Source organism: Uloborus diversus, chromosome 1 (assembly GCF_026930045.1).
Source record: "Uloborus diversus isolate 005 chromosome 1, Udiv.v.3.1, whole genome shotgun sequence".
Lineage (NCBI taxonomy): Eukaryota > Metazoa > Arthropoda > Arachnida > Araneae > Uloboridae > Uloborus > Uloborus diversus.
In genome coordinates, this window is record NC_072731.1 from 227,129,510 (window position 1) to 227,155,151 (window position 25,642).

Here is a 25,642-nt window from a genome sequence, read left to right on the forward strand (position 1 = left end):
GCTGTAAATATATTTCAAATTAATAAAAAATGTTCATTTCAAACTCAAAAATAATCATTGAAGGAAATAAATGTCATGCTTTCATTCTTTTCTTTAAAAATTTGTTTGGAATGTAAAAAAAAAAAAAAAAAAAATCTTTACAGCATTGTCATTCAAAAAAAAAAAAGTAAATAAATAAATAATAATGATAAAAATAATTTAAATTAAATTTGTCTTATGAAAAACATAATTTTCATGGACTGATTTAAAACTCTTTGTGAAATCCTAACTCAAATATTTGTAATGGGCTGTTTAAAATTTTTAGTTTTTTATATTTATTTTTGATCTTTTTTTTTGTAACACTGACAATCTTAGTATTAAATTTAAAAAGGTTGTTGGGTATTTTTACATTAGTAAGAATCGTTTGGTGAAAGCTACTGAGATTGTAAAACTTAAATTGTACTGATATTAAAAAAAAAAAAAAAAGTCAGATTTTGGAACATCCAATGGTGTTATTTTGGCTCATTTGGAAATGTTCAGAACTTTTCCTCACCCCCTTTTGAAAGCAAAAACAATTATTTTTGTATGACTTTTATTTTTTAGATTTTAACCAAGATGAAGTTGACAGGTCAGAAGAAGAAGGTGAAAATGAAATCACTATTACTCAAGCTAACTTACCTTCTGAGAGTAAGTTGCTCATTATTTTTTTATATATTTTTTAATTTTTTTTTTAAATTGTAAGCAAATCTTGATTTGATTTCACATGAAATCATTATTACTTATTTTATCTTAAGGCAGCAAGCAAAGTGAAATCTGAAAATGATAGTATAAAGAGCTAATAATATTTATGAAATATTACTCTCTTATATGCTGGCATTTAAAGTGCTGTCTTCTTCATTCCAAATGTTATTTTATAATATCTACTAGTGGCACCCTCACAGCTTTGCCAGTAGTAGAAAATTAAAAGGTCTTTTCATTCGCCTGTATATTTACAAATAATGTATGATGAATTTCTCGCCAATTGGCTTGCCCATGTTACGATTCCACAGTATGATAACTTTGTAACTTACTCATCCATCTTACGATAATTTTGTAAAAATGGCTCCGAGGTGCACACCCCCATGCTACAAACTAATTCTGTGCCAAATTTCATGAAAATCGGCCGAACAGTCTAGGCGCTATGCGTGTCACAGAGATCTGGACAGAGAGACTTTCAGCTTTATTATTTGTAAAGATTAATTTGATTTTCAAAGAACATTAATTTTTACTTGGTTAAAAATTTTCTTTAAAGATGAAAACAAATGCATTTGATATTCAGGGCTCTCGCAATTCTTTGTAGCATCTAAAATATGCACATTTAATTTTAAAGCAAAGAATTCATCTATGTAAATGAAACAAAGAATATATATTTGTGTATGTGTGTGTGTGTGTACCCTATACAAATCTGTAGTTTATGTCGGATCTCAAACAAGTTTGGCAGGGAATCACTTGGGCACCAGAGAAGGAACGTAGGGGATTTCAAACACCAAAAAAGAGCTGAAAGGTTCGAATTTTAATTTTAGGGCCTGAAAATGGCATTAAATGGCTCTTTCTACCCGAAAAAGTTATCCGATCACTTCAAATTTAGGGCCATTCAAAAGCCCATGAAAAATACTCCTGAAATTGAATCAATTCCTTTGAATTTCCAAAACACCAAAGCTGTAAAATCACCAGAAAAAAAAAGCATTTTTAAGCCTAATGGAACACGAATTTCAAATCGGGGAAAATTATCGTTTGCGCGATCTCATTTTAAATTAGCGTTTAGAAGGTTGCCATTTTTTTTCCTCGGCAGTGAATAAATAAAACTTTGCTTTTGTTTTGAGGAAAAATTTTCCCTTTTTGATTATTATTTGGCGATTTATCTTTTTTTTTTATAGATTTTAGATGTATTTATGGAGGGTTGCGTTTAATTTTTTCGGGAACTTTTGATTTGCCATTTTCTTTGAGAATGATTATTTTGACGGGAAATTTTTTAGTGTTTTTTTTCTCTAATTGAAGCCTGATCGTTGAACATTTGTCACTTCACAAAACTTTTATTTTCGTGGTAGACCATGCAAAGCCGGTTCAATGCAGCTAGTCGATCCAAAAAAAAAAAAAAAATATCAGCCTTCAAAGATTCTTTTATGTCATACCAGGAATACAGGCCCACATTTTGGAACTTTTTCATTTTTTTTTTTGGAACATTCTTCAGCATGATTACACCTAAAATGGTTTTCAGTATATTCTAACATTAAAGTAAAACAAATTGACAAGAAATGTGCAAACAAACCAGTCAAATTTTGCTGTCAACCTTTAGGCTTCCCAGAACAAAAAGCTTTTCTACTTCAGTTCATGGTACCTTTTTTAAAGTTATTGCAGTGGCATACCTAGCTTGGGCGACATCCGCAGCAGTAATTTGTGGTTCCCCCCCCCCCTTCCTACACACACATACATACAAATACAAAAAAAAAAGGTTTAATTATTCTATGTAAGCATGAAATTATACAATTTTCAGTCTAAGTACTGACAATAAGAACCTAATCCTGAGCATAGCATTCATTCCATGATGTGGGGTGGAAGAGAGGGGGGTTCAGGGATCGTACGGGTCATGGAAATCTTGGAAAGTCATGGAAATAAACAAATTTCAGAAATGGAAAAGTCATGGAAAATTAATATTTTCATTAAAAGTCATGGAAAAATGTCTTGGGCAGTTTTTTTGTGATGTGATTTTACTTCTGGGGCATCACTAATTTTGAATTCACCATTATTTTTAGCACTTCTTATATTTTATATTTTGTAGTAGTGGACATATACTTTCTTGATTTTGCCGCGCCCCCTTAAAAAGTGTAATTCAATTGCATCCGTGTTCGTTTCAACTACTTGTAAAAAGTTCATTATTAAATTTATCAGAATTTACCTCAATATGTTGAAGGCTTTAAAAATGAAGACTTTAGTTAGATTATTACATAGAAATAGGGGAATTCTAATACTCTAAAACAGTAGTGCCCAACATACAGCTTGCAAAACTGATCCTTTTGGCCAGCTGAAATATCTGGTTTGGAAAAATGAATTTACTGAAAAAAGTGGCTTTACTTTAATAAACGAATATGCTGTCCAGTTACATGGGTGATTAGATGCACTATTGACATCAAAGGGCAATGTTTTTATGAAGTAAATTTATTATTTTAAACTTAGTGATGACTCATTCAATTTTTGTCTCATTCATTACTATTCTGCCCTATTTATTAAATATTTATTAGATATTTAAACATCAGTGTACTACATTTACTATATTTTTGTTTTACTTGAATTTATGTGATAAAAACAAATAAGAATAATTTATTACTTTCAGCAGTATCCACTGATATTTTGTCAGTCACAAGTAAGTGCTACAATGAGGTAGTGGCACTCACGTTAAAGTTTTTCTACTGCCCATTTCCAAAAATTGGCTAGTTTGACATTAAATAGTACTATTTTCTTTGTGTAACAAAGTCTTGAAAATTTTTATGAAGTCGTGAAAAAGTCTTGGAAATGACATGGAAATTTTTTATCCAAATTGACTATGAACCCTGGGGCGTTAAAAATGCATTTTAGCTTCTTATTTTTCAGAAAATTGCAATTATACCCCCCCCCCTCCCCAAACAGGTGACACACAGGGTGGAACCTCCCCCCCCCCTCCCCCTGGTGACAGCACTGGTTATTGCATCAAATATTTTCTTTTAAAGTTAATGCTTTTTAAAATTACGGACCAACTACTAATTACTAATTTTGAAACAAACTTAACTCTCACTTATTATGTATGGTTTTAATTGATTTAATATTTCACTGTTTCTATAGCTGATACTGTAAAGAAGCCTCAAACATCAACTGTTGGAGATTTATTCAGTGAATTACATCTTTCTGAAATACATAAACTAGAGAAGCAGTTGGAAGTAGTAAGTAAAACAAAAAAGTTTCATGTAAATGCTTACATTTTTCTTTTTGTTAGAAGTTTTAATATTAATAAAGTTTTTAAAATGTACTTCTGAATTACAGAATATTTAAAATTTATGTTTTTACAGTCAAACCTCTATATCAAAGTAGCAACTTGCTGAAAGAAAAACGGATGTTTAAAACCAAGCTTAATTTTATTGTAATTACACTTAAAACATTAAAGTTAAAGCTAAGACTCCATTTCTAATGTATTGGCAAATTACATAATATGCATGTTAATGATTGAAAAATCAATAAAAAATTTTTTGTTTATTTCTACATAATATAAAATAAAGTCTCCAAAAAGCATACATTTTGAACACACAAAAAACCAAGAACTACCCGGCAGATTTTGCTGAAATTTTTATAATATCTTTCTTTTAGCACCAGAAAGGTTTGCAGACCAGTTCGAAAAAAATCCGATAAATAGTTCTTTTTTTTAATTTCAATTTAGGCCCAATTTTCACATTAAGTCCCGAATATACGGGCGGAAAATTACTTGTACTTATTAATATGATATATGGTTGGAAAGGTAGAATTTTCTGGGTTCTACGCAATTTGTTTCAATGCTATAACTTAACTACAGTAGGAGTTATTCGCCCCTTTTAGCTTGAATTCATCTAGGCTTTGCTGAAATTTAGGCACTTTCTTCATTAAACCTGTCAATAAAAATTGAAGGAATTGTCTCATAGTTTTCTTTTTGGCACCGTAAGAAAAAGTGACATATTTTACTTCAGACCTTTCTCAAATGATGGTCAAAAAACTAAGCTTCTATCCGATATGGAAAAAAAAGTTACAAGGTGTTTTAAATCAAATTCGAAAAATCTTATGTCCATTCAAGTTGTTAACCATTTTATTTTGTGTTTTTACGGTTAGGCTTTTTGAATCCATTGTTTCTTTCCTTTCTCTTTTAAATTCTGAAACTTATTTTATTTTGTGTTTCCATAGTTATGCTTTTTAAATCCATCATTTCTTTTTCATTTTAATTTCTTAAAAGTATTTTAATATCTGTCGTCATTGTTTCAAAGGGAAATTCTGCATAATGTTTTTTTTTCTTTTATTTAAGTCTGATTGTTGAATATACGTCATTTGACACAATTTTTATTTTCAAGGTAGACCGGGCAATGCAGCTAGTTACTTTTAAATAAACAGTAATCCAAACATTGGATACAATGATCATAGTTGTATTCTTTTTTTAAAAAAAAATTAACGAAAGTCTTGCTGTTTAGGCAGTTATGTGTAAAGTTTAGCCAAGAATTGTTTGCATTTATTCAATTCACTAAAAACTTTATCCGGATTTTTTTTTTTTTTTTTTTTGCGAACTGAAGTGTAGGACCTATTGCTTCAAACGCCCCTAGAATCATTGGATGGCTTGGAAACTTTTAGATTTTCTCTGAAATTGAGTAGATGTAGGAATGAAAAACAACTATCAGAAAAAGGAAAAGAATAGCTAGAAATTGGTTTTACGGGACAAGTTGTGGCATGAAATCGAAAATGACTTGGTTATTTCATTCTGAACTTCATGAATCCCTCCATTTGTTTGTCCACTTCTTAACCTCAACTGACATTTCGACACTCACCTAACTTCCTTCTTCTTCCAGCTTAAATTTTTGTAAGGCAAATGTTCTGAAATCAAATAAAATGCTTTACTATATCCACAAAAAAAAAAAAAAAAAAAAATGACATGCAGAGATCTCTTGAAAAATGAGCAGTTTTTCTATGTAATAAAAATAGATATTTGTAGAAGTGCAATAAATAGAAAATTTAGATATGTGGATGTGCAATATATGTATGTTCAACTGTATTTGTTTAAATTTTTTTTTAACTACATGCTGCCAATAACTTCTGTTATAATCATTGTCATTTGAATTTCATTCTTTATCAATTTTTGGAGAAGTAAAACAATATAACTGTTCTGAGACTCTGATTGCTCATTATTTGCAAAGTATAAATGAAAATTTATCAAAAAATTGTCATTCAAATATTCATTTGGTAAATTTAATCTGAGCAATGAGAGTCATTGCTCTTCAAGGTAAATGACTTTCTTTGAAGATCATCCCCTAAATAAGTCAAATAAGTATTTTATTGACCTTATGCCTTAGGACTGTAGTTTTTGAAGCTGATAAAAACCATTACTTGTTACAGCAAGCTGTGGTGTCAGTCAGACATCACTCACGAGAAATTTCTATTTACACCTAAATAGAAAGTAATAGATGTAGAAGCCATAGATCCCCTCCTTTCGGCAAGCCATTTTATTATTTAGTTTAGTGATCCTCTTAATTTATTTTTTGTATTCAGTGCTAAGGGAAAAACATGTGTTTTGACAATTTATAAATTTAATACATTAATCTCATGTTTTTCATAAAATTCTTTACTCGCCAAACATTTCATTTTTCTTTATTTCTATTTATTTTAAATTTATTTTCATAAGAATTTAGGGAATATATTTTATTGTTGGATTTTGTTGGTGAACCGTGTTTGTTGAAGTTTAACATTGTTGTCTCATACAAAAGAAGAAAAGAAGTCATATGTGCGACTACAAATAATCTAAAATGTCATAATTTCATTAATACCTTAGTTATGCATGTGTAGTTTTTATCTCTTAAAATAACTCCTAAGCTTCAAAATTTTAACTGTTTTCAATATAATTTCAGGCAGAGAGTGAAAAGTCTAAGCTGTCAACTCGACTTCAAGAAGCGCAGCAACATCTTGAGAAGACTAAGGCTGAGCTGAGTGACCAGAAGAGCAGAGTGCAGCGAATGATTGAACATATAAATCCTTTAATTTTATTGCATGAAAAAGATGAAGACGGAAGTGGTTTAGATGAATCAGAAAAGGTTTTTATTTCATTTGATATTCAAAATATCGTTGTGATTCTTGAAAGCACTCAGCCATCTCTCTCACAAATGCTTGTGTCTCAAAATTTCAAACTTTAAGACAAACTGTTTATGACACTAGTGTTGCTAGATTGCATCACATATGAGTTTATATACTGATTTAAGAAATTTTGATGTATAAAACTTTCTTTTGAAAAGAACTTGAAACACATTATTTATTTGGTCTCCTGTAAAGAATAAAAGTGGGATACAACCATTTGTAGGATGGCTGTTAATTAATTTAACAATAAATATATTTTCTATTTTTGTATTAATGTTCGACAGAAGAGGTTTACTGATATTAGTTTTTTTTTTTTTTTTTTTTTTTTTTTTTTTTTTTTTTTTTTTTTTTTTCTCTAGTTGTGTATTTCTGAAAACTAACAATCAGGAAAATCAAAATCTGTGTTAAATGCTTTCATAGTGTGTGCAAGAGATTCAAATGCTTAATTTAAAACTAAAGTTTCTATTAGATTATACCATCAATGACGAACATATTTTTGCGATAAGTAAGCTTTTTTTATGTAGAGCATTTAATTATTGTTTTTTAAAATAGCAAAATCTAGTTCACCCATTTATGATCAATTATTTTTAGACTATTGCTCTGTAACTAACCAATATGTTGCGACCTCGAGTAGCAGTTCAGTCATTTCAAAAATTGAAGATTGTTTTAAGTTATTAAAATGTTTTTTTTTGCAATGATTTGTGTAAAGTCGATCATTTTAAAAAGCTTCTTCCAGAAATCTTTTTTTCTGTTATCAAGAATTATGATAGGTTTTGAAAAATTAGCTAAGAGAGAAAGTTACTCTTTTAAAATAAAAGTTGTTTGCATGTTTTCTCCGCTGTGTGGTGGGCAGTATCAAAGTTGTGTTCTTCCAGTCCATGTTACAAAATCTTGTGACCTTGAGAAGTTCTAGTTGCATTCATAGAGGGCTGCTAATATAATAAAACTGACTGCTCTGCATTTGTGCATCAAACAGAAGCGAGTGTATCAAAAAAGTTAGTTGTGCCTGATATTCTTCAAAATATTGTACTCTATGTACAATAATTTTTGAAATATAATGATGAGCTTTCATCAGAAACTTTCGATTCATTCTTTTGATTGTACCTTCTGATTATTGGGGCCCTTTTTTTCTTTGCTTCATTATTTTTTCAATTCATACCTGCACTGAAGTCCATTATGAGATGATTTGATATTTTCAACATTTTTACTACCACTTAAAATAACTTTGCTATATTTTAAAAAAATAATTGCAAGTGATTCAAAAAAAAAAAAATCTGGTTGTTGCTGCCGAAAATTTCCATACAAAATTTTTTTTTATGAAAAAATGATAGATTCAAGTTTATTTTAAATCGCACTGAGATTGCAAAACATGTTAAATGCTTACTAAATCTGCTGTTATATGAAAAACTTGACATGCAGAGTTCGAAACATTTTCCATTGATTCTGGCTATTTTGCTTCTAATAAACTATGATGATTGCATCGAAAAAATATTTAGCTTTAAATGGAAACTACCTTTTTAGCCTACTTTCTTAGTAAAGATCAGAAAAAGAAGAAAAAAAAAAAAATAAAAGAAGGCTTAATGCATCTTAAAAATATCATGAAAAAAAAAAGGTCAAAAACAAATAAAATAATCAGATATTTAAAAATTGGTAAGTAAGGTATTAAGATGGGGGAAAATATATGTTGATTTGTCTGTCTTCCCCTAATAACTTTTGAGTGAATAGTCCGATTCAAACAATTTTTTTTTGTTAGAATGATCTCGGCTAGGACACCTCATTCCAACATTTCATTTTTTGATTTGAGCAATTTTTTCGTTCAATTTTGAACAGTTCAAAAAAACTTAACATTAGCACCTATGAGGCAATTTTAAGATTCAAGGCAAATATAAATCCTGTACTTATAGAGGCGAATTTACTCCAAACTTTGTAGGAAACAGGTTTTATTGAAGAACATGTATAGAAAATATCTCTTTGATTTTAACAATTTTCCATTCAATTTTGAACAGTTCAAATCCCTTAACATTAGCGCCTACGGAGAAACTAAAAGTCAATATAGATCCCAAACTTAAAGGCCGATTTACTTCAGAGAAATTTTGTTGAAAATAACGCTCCCAGCTCCGACTCCTAGAATCTTAGGACAGTTGATTCTGAATCTGACTCCTGGACCCGAAAATTATTCGGACTCGAACTCCGTAGATTTGGCAAAATTTTAGACACAGATGGGAAATGACAGACTCTGAGTCTTAGGAATTTAAAGTCTTTGACTCGGACTCCTTTATCCCAAAATAGGTCTAATTCTGTCTCCACAAAAATGGCAGAGTTGCGGACTATAAAGAAAAATGACATATTCCTACTCCGAGTCTTTGAATTAAAAACCTTAGACTCCCAAATCTGACTCTTTTGCCCCAAAATAAGTTTGACTCTGACTCCACTTCCATGGTTTTTACAATGATTATTGTTGATAAGATTTGTTTTTATTTTCATGCTAAAGTTTTAAAGTGTTTGATGGAGAAATTCAGTGTCCTTTATGTTATTACATAAAGATATGCGCAGATGATTTTTGTTTTAATTGATGATGAAAATTATTTAAGTTGACATTTTGTTGGTTATTTATTTATTTTGAAAATACATTTATTCATTTTTTAAAAAAATATTTTTTTTTGTCAACAGGGAAAAGACGATTTTTTTTTCTTTTGAAATAATGCATTTATTTTAATGAGCTTTTAATTTTTCTTTTTTTTTCTTTTTGAAAGCAATTAAAGATTTTTTCAATGAAAAAAATATATTAGTTGCTTTGTTTAAAAGGGGCTACTGCTTTATTTGTTGGTTGATTTATTTTCAGGGTTCGTACGGGTCATGGAAATCCTGGAAAGTCATGGAAAAAATATAACCGAATTTCAGACCTGGAAAAGTCATGGAAAATTGACATTTTCATTGAAAGTCATGGAAATTTATTTCAAGTCATGGAAAAATGTCTTGGACAAAGAGAAAGGAACAGTAGCTAAAGGAGCATTAGAAATCTTGAGTGATTTAACAGTATAGCACATAAAAGCTATTAAAAGTGGAAAATTGAACGATCCAAAAATCAAATCTGAATTTTGAAATCTCATTGCATCCACTTCTGTCACAGCCGCTTGCCATTTTTTGCGATGTGATTTTACTGCCTGGACATCACTTATTTTGAATTTTCTGTTATTTTCAACACTTCTTATGTTTCAAATTCTGTAGTAGCAAAATTTCACGTTCTTAGTTTTGCCACGCCCACTCAAAAAAAAAAGCAATTCAATTGCATGCGAATTCAATTCCATCACTCGTAAGGACTTTATTATTAAATTTATCAGAGTTTATCTTAATTTGTTGAATGTTTTAGAAAGTAAAGATCCTAAGTCAGGCGATAGAATACAGAAAGGAGGAATTCTAATGCTCTAGAACAGTAGTGCCCAACATACGGCACGCAAAATTAATCCATGCGACCCACTGCTACATTCAATGTCGGGAATTAAACGTGTTCTGGAAATTCTGAACCTATTAATTTATATGCATTTGAAAATATGCAAATTTGTAAACAAAACAAATATACTTTTGAATCAGAAGATTGATTCATTACTGAATGGTTTTTTCAAAAAAGATCTGGTTTAGAAACATAAAGAACTAAACTATGTGGCTTTACTTCAAAGAACCAAAATACTGTCAAGTTACGTGGATGATTAAAGACACTGTTGACACTAGAAGGTAACTTTTGAAGCAAATTTATTGAAACTTAGTGATGACACATTCAACCTTTGTCCCATTCAATATCATTCTGCCAGTTTTAAAAAAAAATCAGACATTTAAGCATCATCATATTCGCTTCACTGAATTTTTACTTTACTTAAATTTATATGATGGAGACGAATAAGAATAGTTTAGTTTTTTAAGTGTGCACTTATATTTTTTCCATTACGAGTAAGTGCTTCAATAAGGCTGTGGCATTCATATAGACGTTTTGCTTAATGCTCATTTCCAAATATTACCAAGTTTGAGATTTAATAGTGCTATTCTCTTCGTATAACGAGGTCATGAAAATTTTCATCCAAATAGAGTATGAACCCTGTGTTTTTTATTCATCTATTTCTTCAGATAAAGGAGGCATATTTTTTTCCAGGAATCAGGTCAAAATGTTTGAAAGTTACGTTTGAAATAATTTGCGATTTTTTTTTTTTAGCTAATTTTGAGTGTTAATCAGATACTAGCAAGTTGATATTGGTATACGGGAAAGTTGGCTTGTTTAGTTCTGGGAGAAACTTCTTGTTTCAATTTAAATGCATTACAATTATGTTCAACAGCTTATTTATTTTGCTGAATTTCTTTTTACTTTTACTGTAAAAATTCTAAAATTTGTTGTACAATCATGTAGTCAACTTGATTTCTGTGGATAGATTAGGTAGTATGCAATCATTTTTATTAACTGATTAATTGAAAAATATTTTACTATTAATAAAAAATAATCTTTAAAAAATGAATAAATATAATTTCTTCTGTAAACAATAATGGAAATAAGTAATTTGATGTATTTTTAGATTTTTCATTGAGGTAAAAGAATCTATGCAGGTCTTGATTTTTGTTTATGTGAACAGTTTTGTATTTCTGTATTTATGTTCTTTTAAGTACTATACTTTTTGTTTCAATAGCATGAACGACTTTATCAGTTAGCTGTGCAACAAGTTGAGCAACTAAAGAATGATGTTAAAGGTTTGCAACAGCAAGGTGCTACAATTAGTGAAGATGATGAAGTAATGAATCGTAAACTTAGGGAAGAAGTTACAGATCTAAAAGTAAAGGTTTGTACTTACAATTTTTTTAAAATCCTATTTTAAAAATGTTTGTAAGTATTAAAATTTAAGTTTTGGGACTTAGTTTTCTTGTTATGCATTTGCTATATATAGGCCCTAAAAGTTGATGGTATACACTAAATCTCAGGGTAAAAAGTAACCCAAAAGTGACACCTTAAAAAAAATTTAATATCTGGGACCACGATGCCACTGAAGCAGTTAACTTTTTTTTAACCTGAAAATATAGTAGCTACAACTTCAAATGACTTTCTTCAGAAAATTACTATTGTCAATAACTGGTAAACATGGGTTTTATAAGAGCTAATAAAATACTGAAGCATAAGTAATGTACAAGATTGATGAGAGAGTTACAAAAGGCCACAGTAATTAAAACAGCGAAAAAAATGTTTGCTAAATAGTACAATTATCAAACTTATCTGCAAAAAAGTGTTAAGCATTTGTTAAATTGTGCCAATTACAGTGAAGAAGTTTTTTGATACTAATTGTTTTCGTCTTACCCCTTCTTTTTTGGGGGGCATGGGGACAATCAAGGATTACTTATTGTTTTCTGTGTAATCAAAAGTAGCGTCCACTCCTTTTAGCAAGTGTGTATGTTATCCCTCCACGAACAACAGAGAGCTAGGGGTCAAGCCAAGTACCAAAACATTCAACTCATTTAGCCTAGTTTCATCTTTAGAGGATTGTAATTAATAGATTTTAATTAAAAAGATGATGTAGATTTTCTATGTAAGACAGAATTTCTTTGAAGCTTTTAAAATAATGAACTGGAAGCATTAGTGCTTGAATTCAAAAAGCTTTCTTCTATTCAAATCATTGACTAATTCGTTTTCTTTTAACCTTAGTATTGATTTTTGCCCTTTTGGCTAGCACAGACCCCGAAGAGTTCCTATTTTTCCTACTTTTTCCTACTTTTTAGAGCTCTCTCCTTATTTTCCTACTTTTTCCTTTTTTTCCTACTTTTTCTTTCTCTAGTATAGCATTTCTAATTGTGCATTGATTCTTATTTTTACAATGCCGCATCTATAATTTTCTACATGTTTCAATTTTGAAAAGCAAAAGGAACAAGCGGATCCTGAGCTTTTCATTGACTGACTGCGGTAATTTCTGGAAGGAACGCCGCGGCGCGGCGTTTGCGTGTTTAAAGTTAAATTTTGGTTAGCGACTTTTTTGCCGTTGCAGCGTTTATGATCGACTTTTCTTTTTATCTCCTCCTCCTACTGCTTTAATGAAACAGTAAAGAAATAGATACTGTCACATTCTGATGCAAATATATATTATTTACCCGTCAATTAGAAGCTTTAATTTAAAAAAAACGGCCAACTTCAAAAAGTGCTGGAAAAGCCGTAAATTTCCTATTCGCCAATTTTTTGTTTTGTTGATTACAAGTGAAATGGAGCTCTATTTAAACAGAAAGGCAATGTAAAACCTTAAAAGGAACATAAGGAAGCAAAAAATGAAAAACCTGTACACTGTACATATTTTATTAATGTTAGTTCAAAATAAAAGCTACAGATAACAGAAATTCGCAAAAACGGACCACTTCAAAAATAATCGAGGAAATTAACTTTTTTCATACATAAATATGATTATTGTTCAATGTTCATTCTGAATCGTAAACATAATTATAAAATCGATGACATTTCATTTTTTTTTCCTTTGCAAAGAGTATTTGCAAAAAAAAAAACAAAAAACTGCAAAACCTAGATGAGCAAAACGTTTCCGATTTTTCTCCAAAAATCAGAAATCAATTTAAATGCTAGATTCCGATTTTATTTCTTGACTTTTTTTAAAAGTTGGGGGATAGTGCCACAAGCAAATAATTACGGAATTTTTTTATCTTTTTCATGGGTATTTTCTACTCTGATAATCCTCTGATCGAGGTGTTGCTTATCATTTTTATGTGCTGATGCATTTATGGCAATGCGGCATTCCGCACATTTTCTTTAAAATTTTTTTGACAGACTCATACTCTTTTCTGGGTGCGGCAATTATACCGATGCAGCGTATCTACTGTAAGTTATTGTACTCAGGGCACCTTATCAATGGAAGGGGGCGAGAAAGAGATATATGCAGGCATTTCATGCCAGGTGCTCCCCCTCACTCTCCATTTCGTAAACAATTTCCGATTGAATATTTTTGTTGCATGGTGAGGATTGAGAGAAACTACATGCCTTCCCATTTATGCACAGAGAAACATTAGAAACTGATTCTGAACTGTCTTTGATAAAAATGTTATGTTTGCCATCATGTTTTTTTCCATGACAAAAATGTTGCAACAAGAAGGGGGTAAAAATCATCAAGACAATAAAACAATATTCGTTTTTATTGCTTGATTAAAATTAAAACTGGCCAATCATTTTGATTTTCCCCCCGGGGGTGGCTATCGAAGAATGTATACTGTGAATGCAAATTTTATCTGAAAACAACAAAAACCGAACAAACTCTTGTACAATTAAGCATTAATTTTCAAAAGCCAGGGAGGGGAGAAATTGACCCCACTGACTCCCATAAATGACATGCCTGAAACAAAAATTTATGTTGAATGCTAAAAATACATAACATAATACAAGCCCTTCAGTTTACTTATTTCGTGATTTATTTAGTTTTATTATTTTGTTATAAATTTTATGTCCCATATTTAAGAACAAATTTATTTTAGTTCTGCAGTTTCAGCCTATTTCCTTTTTTTTTTTTTTTTCAAATTCAAACATTTGCAAAATGCTTGCTTATGCAAAAATGCATGTCAGCTGCTGATTATTTTTAACTAAAACTAATTTAATATTTGCTTTGCTTTTTGTATCATAGTTTATGACAACAGGAGCTGAAAGTGTTAGTATTTTCAAATGATAAATTGATGCTCTCAAAGGAATGTTTTCGTTTTTGACAAAACAAAATCTTTAACAAAAATGGTTTTATTGTACCAAAATATAAATTTTATTATTATTACTATTATTATTATTATTATTATTTTTTTTTTTTTTTTGAGATTGCCATATTGCATTTTATTCTTTAACCATTAAAAATTTTATTACTGTATTGTTGAAAGGTGTTTCTTTGTTTGGATTTTTTTTTTCATATTTTTGTAATTTATACAGTGGCTCCCAAAAGTGTTCGTACACCTACGACTTTCAATGAAATTGGCCATTATCCATTGGTTAGAATTAATATTTCGGAATAATTATTTTATTGTAAGATCTATGATTTGTTTTTGACAAAACTACATGAAAATTTTTAGTAAAACATTAAAACATGATTTTTAAAAAATCAAAAACCAAAAATTGCCGGAAATTTTATCTCACAAAAGTCTTCGTACACTTTGAAAAAATGTCAAAAAATTAGTAAATAATCTAACTTTTTACAAAGTTATTATTTAGTAGAATATCATGCAATATCAACAACAGTTTTTAAACGTCTGGGAATAGATTTCATTGTTTTTTCTTTCTTTTTTTGTGCAATTTCTGAGTAAGTGTTCAGCCGCACTTCGAGTCTTACTGTTTCTATTTCGCTTTTCGTTTCAATGGTGTATTTTCGTAATCTAGCTACCAGATATATCCAAATATGTTCCATTAAGTTTAAATCTGGCGACTGAGGAGATATTTCTAAGCTTAAGGACAATTTTTGAGGCACCAAACGCAAACGTGTGCTTCTTATCGTAATCTTGATAAAAAACAAAGTTGTTTCCGATTACCAAATTTTGGGCTGATAGTTTAAAATTGTTTTTCAAAATATTTAAATAAACAGCATGATTCATTATTTCATCAAAAAATGTCAAATTTCCGAGATCTGATGCTATAATGCACCCTCACACAAGAACACCTTCACCGTCCTGATTAACCGATCCAACTAAGTTCTTAAGATTAAATTCCTCATTTTTTTTCCCATTGACAGATATACAACAATTTAACCCAAAATATGAAATTTATTTTCATCTATAAGTAAGACGTTCCAAAACGTTTTGAGCTTATTTATCACTGATTTTACGACGGAAAGCGTAAGCTTACTGTTTTTCGCACAAACAAGAAAATTTTTGCGTGAAGAGGTCCTCTTTAATCCAGCTAATCCGAGAACTTGGCGAACAATTTTAGGTGAAAATTAAACTTAAAATGTTTCATTCAATTCTGCAGAAACTTTTTCAGCACTCAAATGTGTATTTTTCATGATTTTTTTAACTGTAAACCTCCGATCACGCTTTGTTAAGTTTGCCAGTTGACCTTTTCTTACCTTGTTTTCGATCCGATTCTTGTCTTTAAATCATTTTATCAAGCACTTCACCATAGAATGGTATAAAATAACTAATTTAGAGACATTTTAAACCAATTTATGTCTACTGTGATGGGAAAAAATCAAATTTCGAATCGTGTTTGTTGTTTTCTACGCATACCTGCCATTAAAAAAATGCAGAATATTAGGGAATAAATAAACAAAAAATTAAAGGCAAATGACTTTATAGTGTCATTACAATGCAAAAACAATATAAAAACCACTTATGATAATTTTAATCATGAAATTATTCGAAAATATTTCAGTGTACGATGACTTTTGTGGTGTATTTTTTCTGTTTCTTCGTTTTTTGACCCATTTCAAAAATAAAATCTGGCAATATTTTGAAAAAAAAAAAACGCTGGGTTTTATTCAGAATGGCATAGGAATTATGTGAAAAAAAAATGGACTTCATATTCGAATTCAGTTTTGCGTTATCTAGGTTTTCCTACAAAATTTCAAGGTATACGAACACTTTTGGGAGCCACTGTATCTTTGTTTCCACAAGTTTATTTTTCATACTAGTGATTGTCAGCTCGTTTCTTTCGTTTTGTTTTTGCGGCTCGGTCTTACATTAAATTCCTTTGATACTTGCAAAGTACTGTTGGTTTATTTTTGTGACAGTTTTAAGTCAAAAATACTATTAGTTTATTTTACATTAGAAATAAAATTTACGATAAATTTGTTTCCTCTTGACGTGTGTGTAGTCCTATCTCTTCCTATTTTTTCCTACTTTTTTAAGTGATTCTTTTCCTACTTTTCCTACTTTTTAAAATTTTCATTCCTTATTTCCTACTTTTTCGCTCCAAAAAACCACTTCGGGGTCTGGGCTAGCAGCTTTTTTCTTTTCCAAACATTGAATATTTTTGCTTCTTACTTGTTTTTCAAACATTATCATGTGCATTTATTTGCTGCATAGATTTTTTTTTTCTTTTGGTGATTGCTTTATGTATTATAGTGTAAGTGTTCTGATTTTTTTTCCCTCTTTTGTATGCAATATTAAATGTAGATGAAACAAATTTGAAAAGATAGGCAGAAATTTATGCAAAACTATACTTTTTAGACACACAGAGTAAGTCTAACATCGTAACTTAAAAAGAGAATAAAGAATGTTGGAAAAAGTATTGTGCAATCCTTGATTGCATTACTTTAGAAACATTTTTTTTTTCTGTTAGTTGATTTCAAGTATTAACGTATGATATGTGTATTTCTTGACCTAGATGCAAACATATGCCAATAAAGTTAGAGAATTGGAGGAAGATTTGTGCATAATGGGTGACATTGCCAGAGAAACTAGACTTTCTTTGACTTACACTCAGGTACGTTATTTTGTGTTTAATTTTTATTCTGAGTTCTCTAAAATTTCTGATAAATGCAGTACCTGCCGACCCTGCTGATCGAATCTCGTCGGTTCCAAGAAATATTAGATAAAGCAGGGAAATTTTATTTACCTTTCTAAATTGACATTTGTCTTAAATTGTAATAACAATAAATCAATAGATATATAAAGGAAGTAATATTATTGCTAAAAAGTTTTTGAAGTGAGTTAAATAAACAATAAAATAGTTCAATAATTAGTTTACAAATTGCAAGTATGTATGAAAATTATAAAAAGCAACTTACAACTTGAGTTATGAAATTGTTGTTTTTGCACCTATTTTCAGTATATTTTTTGAAAAATTCCATAATAGGGGATTACTTCCGCAAGGTCTTTTGGGAACAATTTTCTGACTCCCTTTTTCCCTTCCTCGTCTATCGTATCTCACATTTAATATTTATCAATTTATCATTAAAATGTGTATGTGCATTTGTGTTATTTTATTTAATTATCGACTGCACTAATTTTTTTTTTTTTTTTTTTTTGTAATGGCAAAGACAAAATAAATTTCATAGAATAGTAAAAACGTTTTGATGGAATATAAATGTTGTTTTTCTCACCCATTTTCAGCGATAAATATTACTTTATATTTTAATGCCAATAATTGTTATTACTTAATTTCTTTTTAATTTATTCAAAATTTTTCTCAACAAAAGTATTTGTGATTAATATTATTCGATTATCCGGGAAAATTATTCGTATAAGCAGACCTAATTCAGCATTTTTTATAATGTGGCACAAATGTTAGTCGTTATTCTTCTCCAGCTACTATTTAGAATGTTTCTTTTGTTAGAAAAGTGTTAAGAGATTTTTTTTCTTAAGTTGCAGAATATAAATAATGGAAAAAAACCTCTAATTTCAAAGAAAATAGGGAGTTAGTTTTTTAGACTCTATTCAGTATGCACCTGTTCTCTCCCAATTATTTTAAACTTTTATTTTTAATTCTAGGTCATACTTTTTATTTCCTTCTTGAAAGTGCAATGGGTATGTCTTATCTTCTTATTCTTGGCATTTAGCCCTACTTCATGGCAAAAGATCAAAATTAATTTATGTAGATAAAATGTACCCAATTTGTTTCTTTCATCTGTTCACATGTCCCGCTACAAGGCAAAAGTGGTTTTACCTTTCTAAAAAGTTATTTTTCTTTGAAAAAAAAAAAGAAAGAAAACACAAATGAATAAAAATTTTGTAATTTACAGGATGATCTGGTGGCTGTTTCAGAAGAACTAGCTCAATTATATCATCATGTTTGTATGGTAAATGGAGAAACTCCTAGTCGTGTTATGCTGGATCATGTAAAAGGCTCACACATTACAGGTATTATATGTTTTAAACAGTCATAAGCTCTTGCCCTGAAATTATATAATGTAGTTTGAGTTCTCTGATGGCATCATTACTGCAGAGGTGCCCCTCCTAAGAGCAAGTGCACATCCCCCTAAGCATCGCAGAGAACCCCCTCCCCCTAAAAATTTGGCGCTGTCTGCACCATGAATCCCCTAGGTTTGCATCCCCTGAATATTGAGCTAATAGTAAAAAAAGTCAGACATTGGAAATAGTAATACACTAGAGGACCCGACAGACGTTGTTCTGTTCAAACTTTGTAAATTGAAAAGTTAAAAAATTTCAATAAACTATCAAGTGTTTCAACCGTTCTGTTGAAAAAAATAAGTAAAAAAAAATGTTTTAAGCTGCTATGGTGTCAGAATGCGTATATTTATTACAACTTGATTTATCTAATGCCCACTGAGCAGTTGTTTTATTAACTATTTTTTCTCCCGAACTTGATGGTTTGTTCCTTCAGCCATACTCAAAGGATAAAAAGCATCCTCAGATATTAAGTGTAAAAATGTAACTACCCATCTTTAACAAAAAGAGAAATCCCGCTGCAACATCCCCCATATGAAAAAATATAAAACAATCGAAAGGATATCGTTTAGAAAAATTACAAAGGTAAAAACAGTTCTCTGAATAAGCGAAAATCACTCATCCCCCCCCCCCCCCACTGTGTAAAATAAACACATTCTTCAACTAAAATGACTTAAAGTTCTTTAAGAACGAAAAATAATTCTTTGCAATTTGAAATATTTCGCATAATAAACAAAAAAATTACAATAAATTACATTAACAATAGCTTTAAAATATAAACAAATGATCACGCAGCTCTATTGTTTATAGCCAAAGTCACTAAGCCACCATGTTACTGTAATCCAGCCGATCAGTGTAAACTCCGACCGATTAGCGGTCCGATCTTTTGAACGAAAACTTTTTAAACTTCATATATTGCCTAATTTGTTATTTCCACCAAAGATAAATATCTTCCACTGCACTGATCTTTTGTATACAGAACTACCCTGCTGTAATTCATCTGGACGAAAATAAAATTTGTTTCGTCTTTAAATTCCATCACCTTTTCCTTTAATAATGTACTGATTAGTTAGATAATCCTTAAAGTCTTCTTGACATTGGTGCCAAAACTCGGATGGATATGAGCCGAGAAACAAATGTTGCTAGGTACGGTACTTTCTGATCATTTGGTTTGGAAAACCTAAAGCACCGATCCGGTCACATGGTTCAATCAAAGACCATCTATGACGACAGAACACACGTTTTGCTTGAACCTTCCCATTCCAGTACTTTAAAATATATCACGCGGGACCTAAAATCGTTGCTTTCAAGAAATGAAGGCTAAACTCCCTCTCTCTCTCTCTCTCTACGTTTTGTCTATTCTCAATTGACATATCCCAGTAGGAAATTTCATCACAAAAAGCAGAGCTGGCTTTCTTATTGTCCTTTGGCAACGGGTTAAATATTTATTTAAATTCTCACTCAACAATAGGTTAAAATAAATATTAATCATTTGAGAGATATAACCATCCAATGTTTAAATTAATTAATTAACAAAAACGTTTCCGATTCGATCCATTGTGCTTTGAAACCATGCTTACCACGACTCAATTATACACAAAAAATTTGATCAAATTCGCTCCAGCCGTTTAAAAGCCTTATGGTGACAAATGTCCGCACAGAAGATTTTTATATATTAAGATATATATAACATAGGATAAGTGTTTAATAGAGATCTTTAAACAGGACAAATGTGAAAGTAATTCATACTTGATGCCAATCCCTTACTACTGAAAAGTGTAGCCATCATAAAGCTTTCATTTTAATTTTTATCGTATTGCATATTTTTAAATTTATAGAAAAATGTAGTTACTTGCTGACATTTTGAAACACTTAGATAATTAAAAATGACTCCATGAGATTTTAAACCAGTCTAAAATTCATCCCTAAAAAGAGGCTAAATTTCAAATAATAAGTACAAGATTCTTATATCCTTCAGAACCTACATTCATGAATAAATAGTCTGAACTTTATCAAGTACACACACAGTAGCTGATTGAGTTTCCATGAAAATTTAACAATTTGAACATAGTACTTAAATCAGCTAGTATTTGAAATTCCAATTAAAAATGGTTTCATTTTTGCTGTAGGTTTCATTTCACAACTGATCGGACCTTAAAAACAATAAGCCCTCTTAGTAGTCCCTTTTTATTGAATTAATAAACGTCAAAGGTGGTGAACATGCTAGTGAACCTTATCTTTTATAAAGCTACAATAAATAACATTAAAAAAGACTGAAAAATCTAGATTCTGTTGTAAGTATTGTGTAGTTGAAAAAAGACTTATTGAATATTAAAAGCATTATAACAACCTTAAAATTACACAAATAGCAAATAATAATTCCTAATATTTTGAGTTTGCAACTAACCCCTTTTTAAATAAAAAATAGTTCATGAGTTGAAAATACTTCTGGGGAGGGGGGGGGGAGGCAAAGGCAATCAGGTGAAATAATAAATAATTTCAATGTTAAGAGTAGTAAACAAGCAACCAATAAGAAAATCATAAAAAAAACTGAGAAATTATCACAATTTTGGGTAAGAATTTCATCTGCTTGCTTGTTTTTTTTTTTTTTATAAATGATGTTAGTGTTTTTGCCAATTTTTCCTGTACTGGTCATTCAGTTACTATTACCAATTTTGATTTTCTTTTTCCCCCATTTACGCAGGAAATGATTCTGGTTTAGATTCTGAAACTTCTGAGGGAAGCAAAGAACAGCCATATAGCTCAATTTTTGGTTTAAATATTAGCAAGCTAGATCTACTTAAAGAAAAATTGAAAAGTGATATTGCCATTAAAGCTCTATTGGAGGAACCAGCTAAAAATGAGAACAAAAATGGTTCTTCTGGTGTGAGCAATAGACTACTGGATACCATTAGGGACCAGCTGACTCATTTGACTAAAGCTGTAGAAAATACAATTGAAATTAATTGCCAGAAAAATTTGCATGGTGGTAATCAAGAGCATTCTTCATTAGCTGAAGTTGAAGATTTACAAGAACAAGTCATCAAACTTAAATCTCTTTTATCGACCAAACGAGAACAGATAGCAACTCTGCGTACTGTTTTGAAAGCGAACAAACAAACGGCTGAAGTAGCCCTAGCCAACTTGAAGAGCAAATATGAAAATGAAAAAGGAATTGTGAGTGAAACTATGATGAAGCTTCGCAATGAGCTTAAAGCTTTGAAAGAAGACGCTGCCACTTTTGCCTCTTTAAGGGCCATGTTTGCTGCTCGCTGTGAAGAGTATGTCACCCCAAATTGATGAAAATCAGAGACAAATATCTAGCTTTGAGGAAGAGAAAAAGACTTTAAATGCACTGTTGAGATTAGCTGTCTCCCAAAAGTTGGCCACTTTACAAAAACTTGAAGAGATTGAGATGGAAAAAGACAAAAGTCACAGCCGGAGGCACACCTCCCGTGGTCGAAATGTTTACACCAGGGGCAGTAGCAGTGGAAATCATCCCTCTTCTGGCAGTAATAGTGCCTTCAGCAGCAGTAGACATTCTCATGACAGCAATACTTATCATTCTCGACGTGATTACTAATTAATATTTACAACATCAATGTGTATATGACATTTGTTAAGTGATTTTTTATATATCAAATAAAATATTTATGTCATTGTTTTGTTAGATTTTCGAAACATTTCAATTTTTTGTACAATGTTTCACTTGAAAAACGTCATAATTACCATAAGAGTTTAACTTTTGAAATTCATTTTGTAATGTATCAAATTTTAGTAATTTTTCAAAGTGAAAGTGTAACTTGGACCAAAGGTAAATGGGAGAAATATTTAGTATAGGGCCATTCATCAATTATGTAAGGGTCCCAAGGGGGAGGGGAATTAAAAAAAATCTCTACATACCCTTACCTTGGGGGGAGGGGTCAAACCCATTCTTACGTAATATTTTCTAAGTCGATATTTTATATTAGAAATCGCTCAGTCAAGTGGTTTGGTAGTGATAATATTTCATTTTCTTCTGGAAGGTGAAAATCATATTAAGATGAGCTGTTTTTACTTGTTTCACAAAGAATAAATAGAGTTAAATATAATAAAAGAATAGCACTATGTATGGTATGTTTTATTTTTAATTAGTATTGCATCATATACAAAAAAATGTCGAAAAAAACATTCAGTCTAGATTCAAGTAAATATTTCTTTACAGAAAAAAAGGTTTAATTTAATAATAGTGAATTTAATGATTCCAGTGATGTAAGATTCGTCATTTTTGAAAACTGAAACGGAATCTTACGTAAGAATGGTGGGGGGTCGAAAATTGCCAAAATCATCCATACGTAATTAACAAATGGTCCCTATGACAATTTTCATTGTTAACTTAAATTATTATTGCTGTTCAAAAAACTGAAACTGGTATGTTTCAAACTGTCGGTCACTAACTGCTATAGCTGGCAAAAAATTATTTGGGGAATCTCGCCTTTTTTATGGAGCAAATGTCATGGGTGATGCATTTATGTTAGGCTAAATAAAAAGCAATTGATATTACTTAGTCAGCTTTAATTTTAATGTGGCACACTTCTTTTTTTTTTTTTTTTTTTCTTCTTCCTTTCTTTTGTTTTAACGGTGGTTGAAAAACAACCTGCATTAAATATGAATTATATCGCATATTTCAGGAAACAACGTTCCCTCAGCTACAGCTTTGGTTAACACCCTTATTTAGTTTGTGGAGTGTCAAAAAAGCTGCTTCTAAAACAGTCGGAAATTGTGTGTTGACAAAAACCTGGGCTAAAAATTAAAAAAAACATGAACCCCCCCCCCCTTTTTTTTTGTAAGGAAAAAGGGGGTTTTTTCGGGAAAACAGAAAGATTTTTTTTTTCAGAAGAAACAAAATGTTTAGCGAAAAAAAATTAATGTATTAAACATTGAGGTGTGTTATTTCTAACTATAACTGTTTGATACATAATCCAAGTAACTAAACCAGAGATGCTTTAAAACAGAATAAAAAGTTCACCTTTCTTAGAGCGGTCTGAAACAAGCCAGTTTTCCCCAACTTTCTGGCAACATTTAAATCCATCAGGATTTGGAGGCTGTCCAAGACGAAATGAGAAGATTGGGCGCTGGGAACATTAGGCCCAATGTGCTCGGCAACTTAAGTTCCCTGCTCCTAAAGTGCTCTGCGCCCAATGTTCCCGGCGCACAAAATGCTCGGCGTCTAACCTTCCTAGACCGGTTCAAGAGTCAACCCAATTTTTGGTATCTTTGCAAGAATAGAAGTGCTGCTCAACCATGCCATTTTACATCGGCTGTAACAAGTGGTAGTCGAAGGGGCAATGGCCAGTGAATATTGCGGGTGGGATTGGACTTCCCATATGTGCCTCTATATGAACTGGTGCCATTTGTTTTTGGCTCAAATTCTTCCAAGGAGGATGGGAGCAATCAAACGTTTCTTCCGCCATGCATGCCTGCTGTATCTCAGGAAGTAACTGAACAAAATTTGATTCATATATTCACACTAACTAAGGGAACAGGTGCTGATTCCATTTTGGTGGCAATAATAGCTTAAAAGGGGGTTTCGTAATCGAGCATTATTTTTCGATTCTTGTGACTGCTATATCGAATGTACCACTTTGTACATTTATCATAGCAGATCGTTGTAATTTAGTAATTATACTAAACAGAGAATTTAAAACTCAGGGTCTGTTAAAAAAATTCCCCGTTTCTATGTAAAATGAGGTTTTTCAATGTATCAGAGAAAGCAGTTTTTTCCCAGCATCCTTAGCGGCTATACCCAGCGATTAGACGAACTTATTTCGTGTAATACATTCTGGGTAAAAACTCCGCTTTCACTCCGAAGAAACCTGATTTCTTCCAGTGCTTTGCTTTAAAATCTAGCACAAGACTTGGGGTATTTGCTTGACGAATGAAAGTCTTCACTCCCTCCATTGTATTTTCAAATGGGGTACCGAGACAGAAACAAGAACTTCAGAGCTTGTCATTTTCGATAAAATGCACGGACATTTTCTTCCCCTTTGTTTAAAAAAAATTAAAACGCCAAGCAAAGCACTGCATTGGTTATGCCGGTCCGGCTGTCGGTACATTGCATGACTAATAAAACTGAAAACAAAGCACAAAAGTTGAAGAAATTATACAGGTGATAACATTTGCTTTGTTGACGAATAAAATTAATGGGTGGTTGACCTCAGGGATTTATGTTCCAATAGAGTGTAACCGGCTGATGAAAGCATCCTTTGGTTACTCGACGTGACCTCAAATCAACCAACCGGTGCGCACAGTTACTGTGTTCGAACACATAACCGATAGACATTACACCATATCGCTTAACGTTATCGCGCGACATCGTGATCGACGTATGGTGATTTCAAAAAAAAAAAAAATCTATTTTTTTTTCTCTTCGTATGTCACTAAACGTTACAGTCGAGATCGTCAACATTGTTAGTCCGTATAGAGGAGTCTAATTAAAACGTGCCTGTTTAGTCATCGGTCGACTGGTTGTTTTAGGTTGTTTCGATGAGCGGCCGGTAGCTCACCGATGGGGATGTCACTAGCTGGCTAGTGTTTGATCGACCAGTCGCTACCGGTTGATCTCGCCGAATTCAAGAATATGATGCGAATACAAGCAAGAAAATCCATCAGTGCTTACTATTAAACACATTTGTTTAACTGTGCAACTACGATCATTAATACTAACGCGCCCATGAGTTTGAGATGAATACATTCCTATTTGCAACACAGAGTAGTAGGAAAACATAACGTTGTAAAAGCGCAAAAGTAATTGATTTCAGACACGTTTTGCTGGGTTTCAAAGAACTTCTTTTTACATGCAAGAAAGTGTAAGGTTTAGGACGTTCCGAGAAACGTCCCAAAACATCCGAGAAAAGGAATTTCCTCTCAGAAGTCTTTACATCCGAAGATCATAGTTTTACATTAAAAAAGGAGTTCCTTT

At 31.2% G+C, this 25,642-nt stretch overlaps 1 protein-coding gene across 1 annotated transcript in view; it reads left to right on the plus strand.

Moving 5' to 3' along the window:
* Positions 1-22,335, plus strand: part of LOC129225505 (protein bicaudal D-like) — a 43,743-nt gene extending 21,408 nt beyond the window's left edge. The window contains 8 exon segments of the mRNA XM_054859936.1: positions 583-666; positions 3,835-3,932; positions 6,624-6,806; positions 11,517-11,666; positions 17,159-17,257; positions 18,516-18,633; positions 21,386-21,972; positions 21,974-22,335. Coding sequence (XP_054715911.1) covers positions 583-666; positions 3,835-3,932; positions 6,624-6,806; positions 11,517-11,666; positions 17,159-17,257; positions 18,516-18,633; positions 21,386-21,972; positions 21,974-22,264 — 1,610 coding nt within the window. The 3' untranslated portion in view covers positions 22,265-22,335.
* The last annotated feature ends 3,307 nt before the right edge of the window (positions 22,336-25,642 follow it).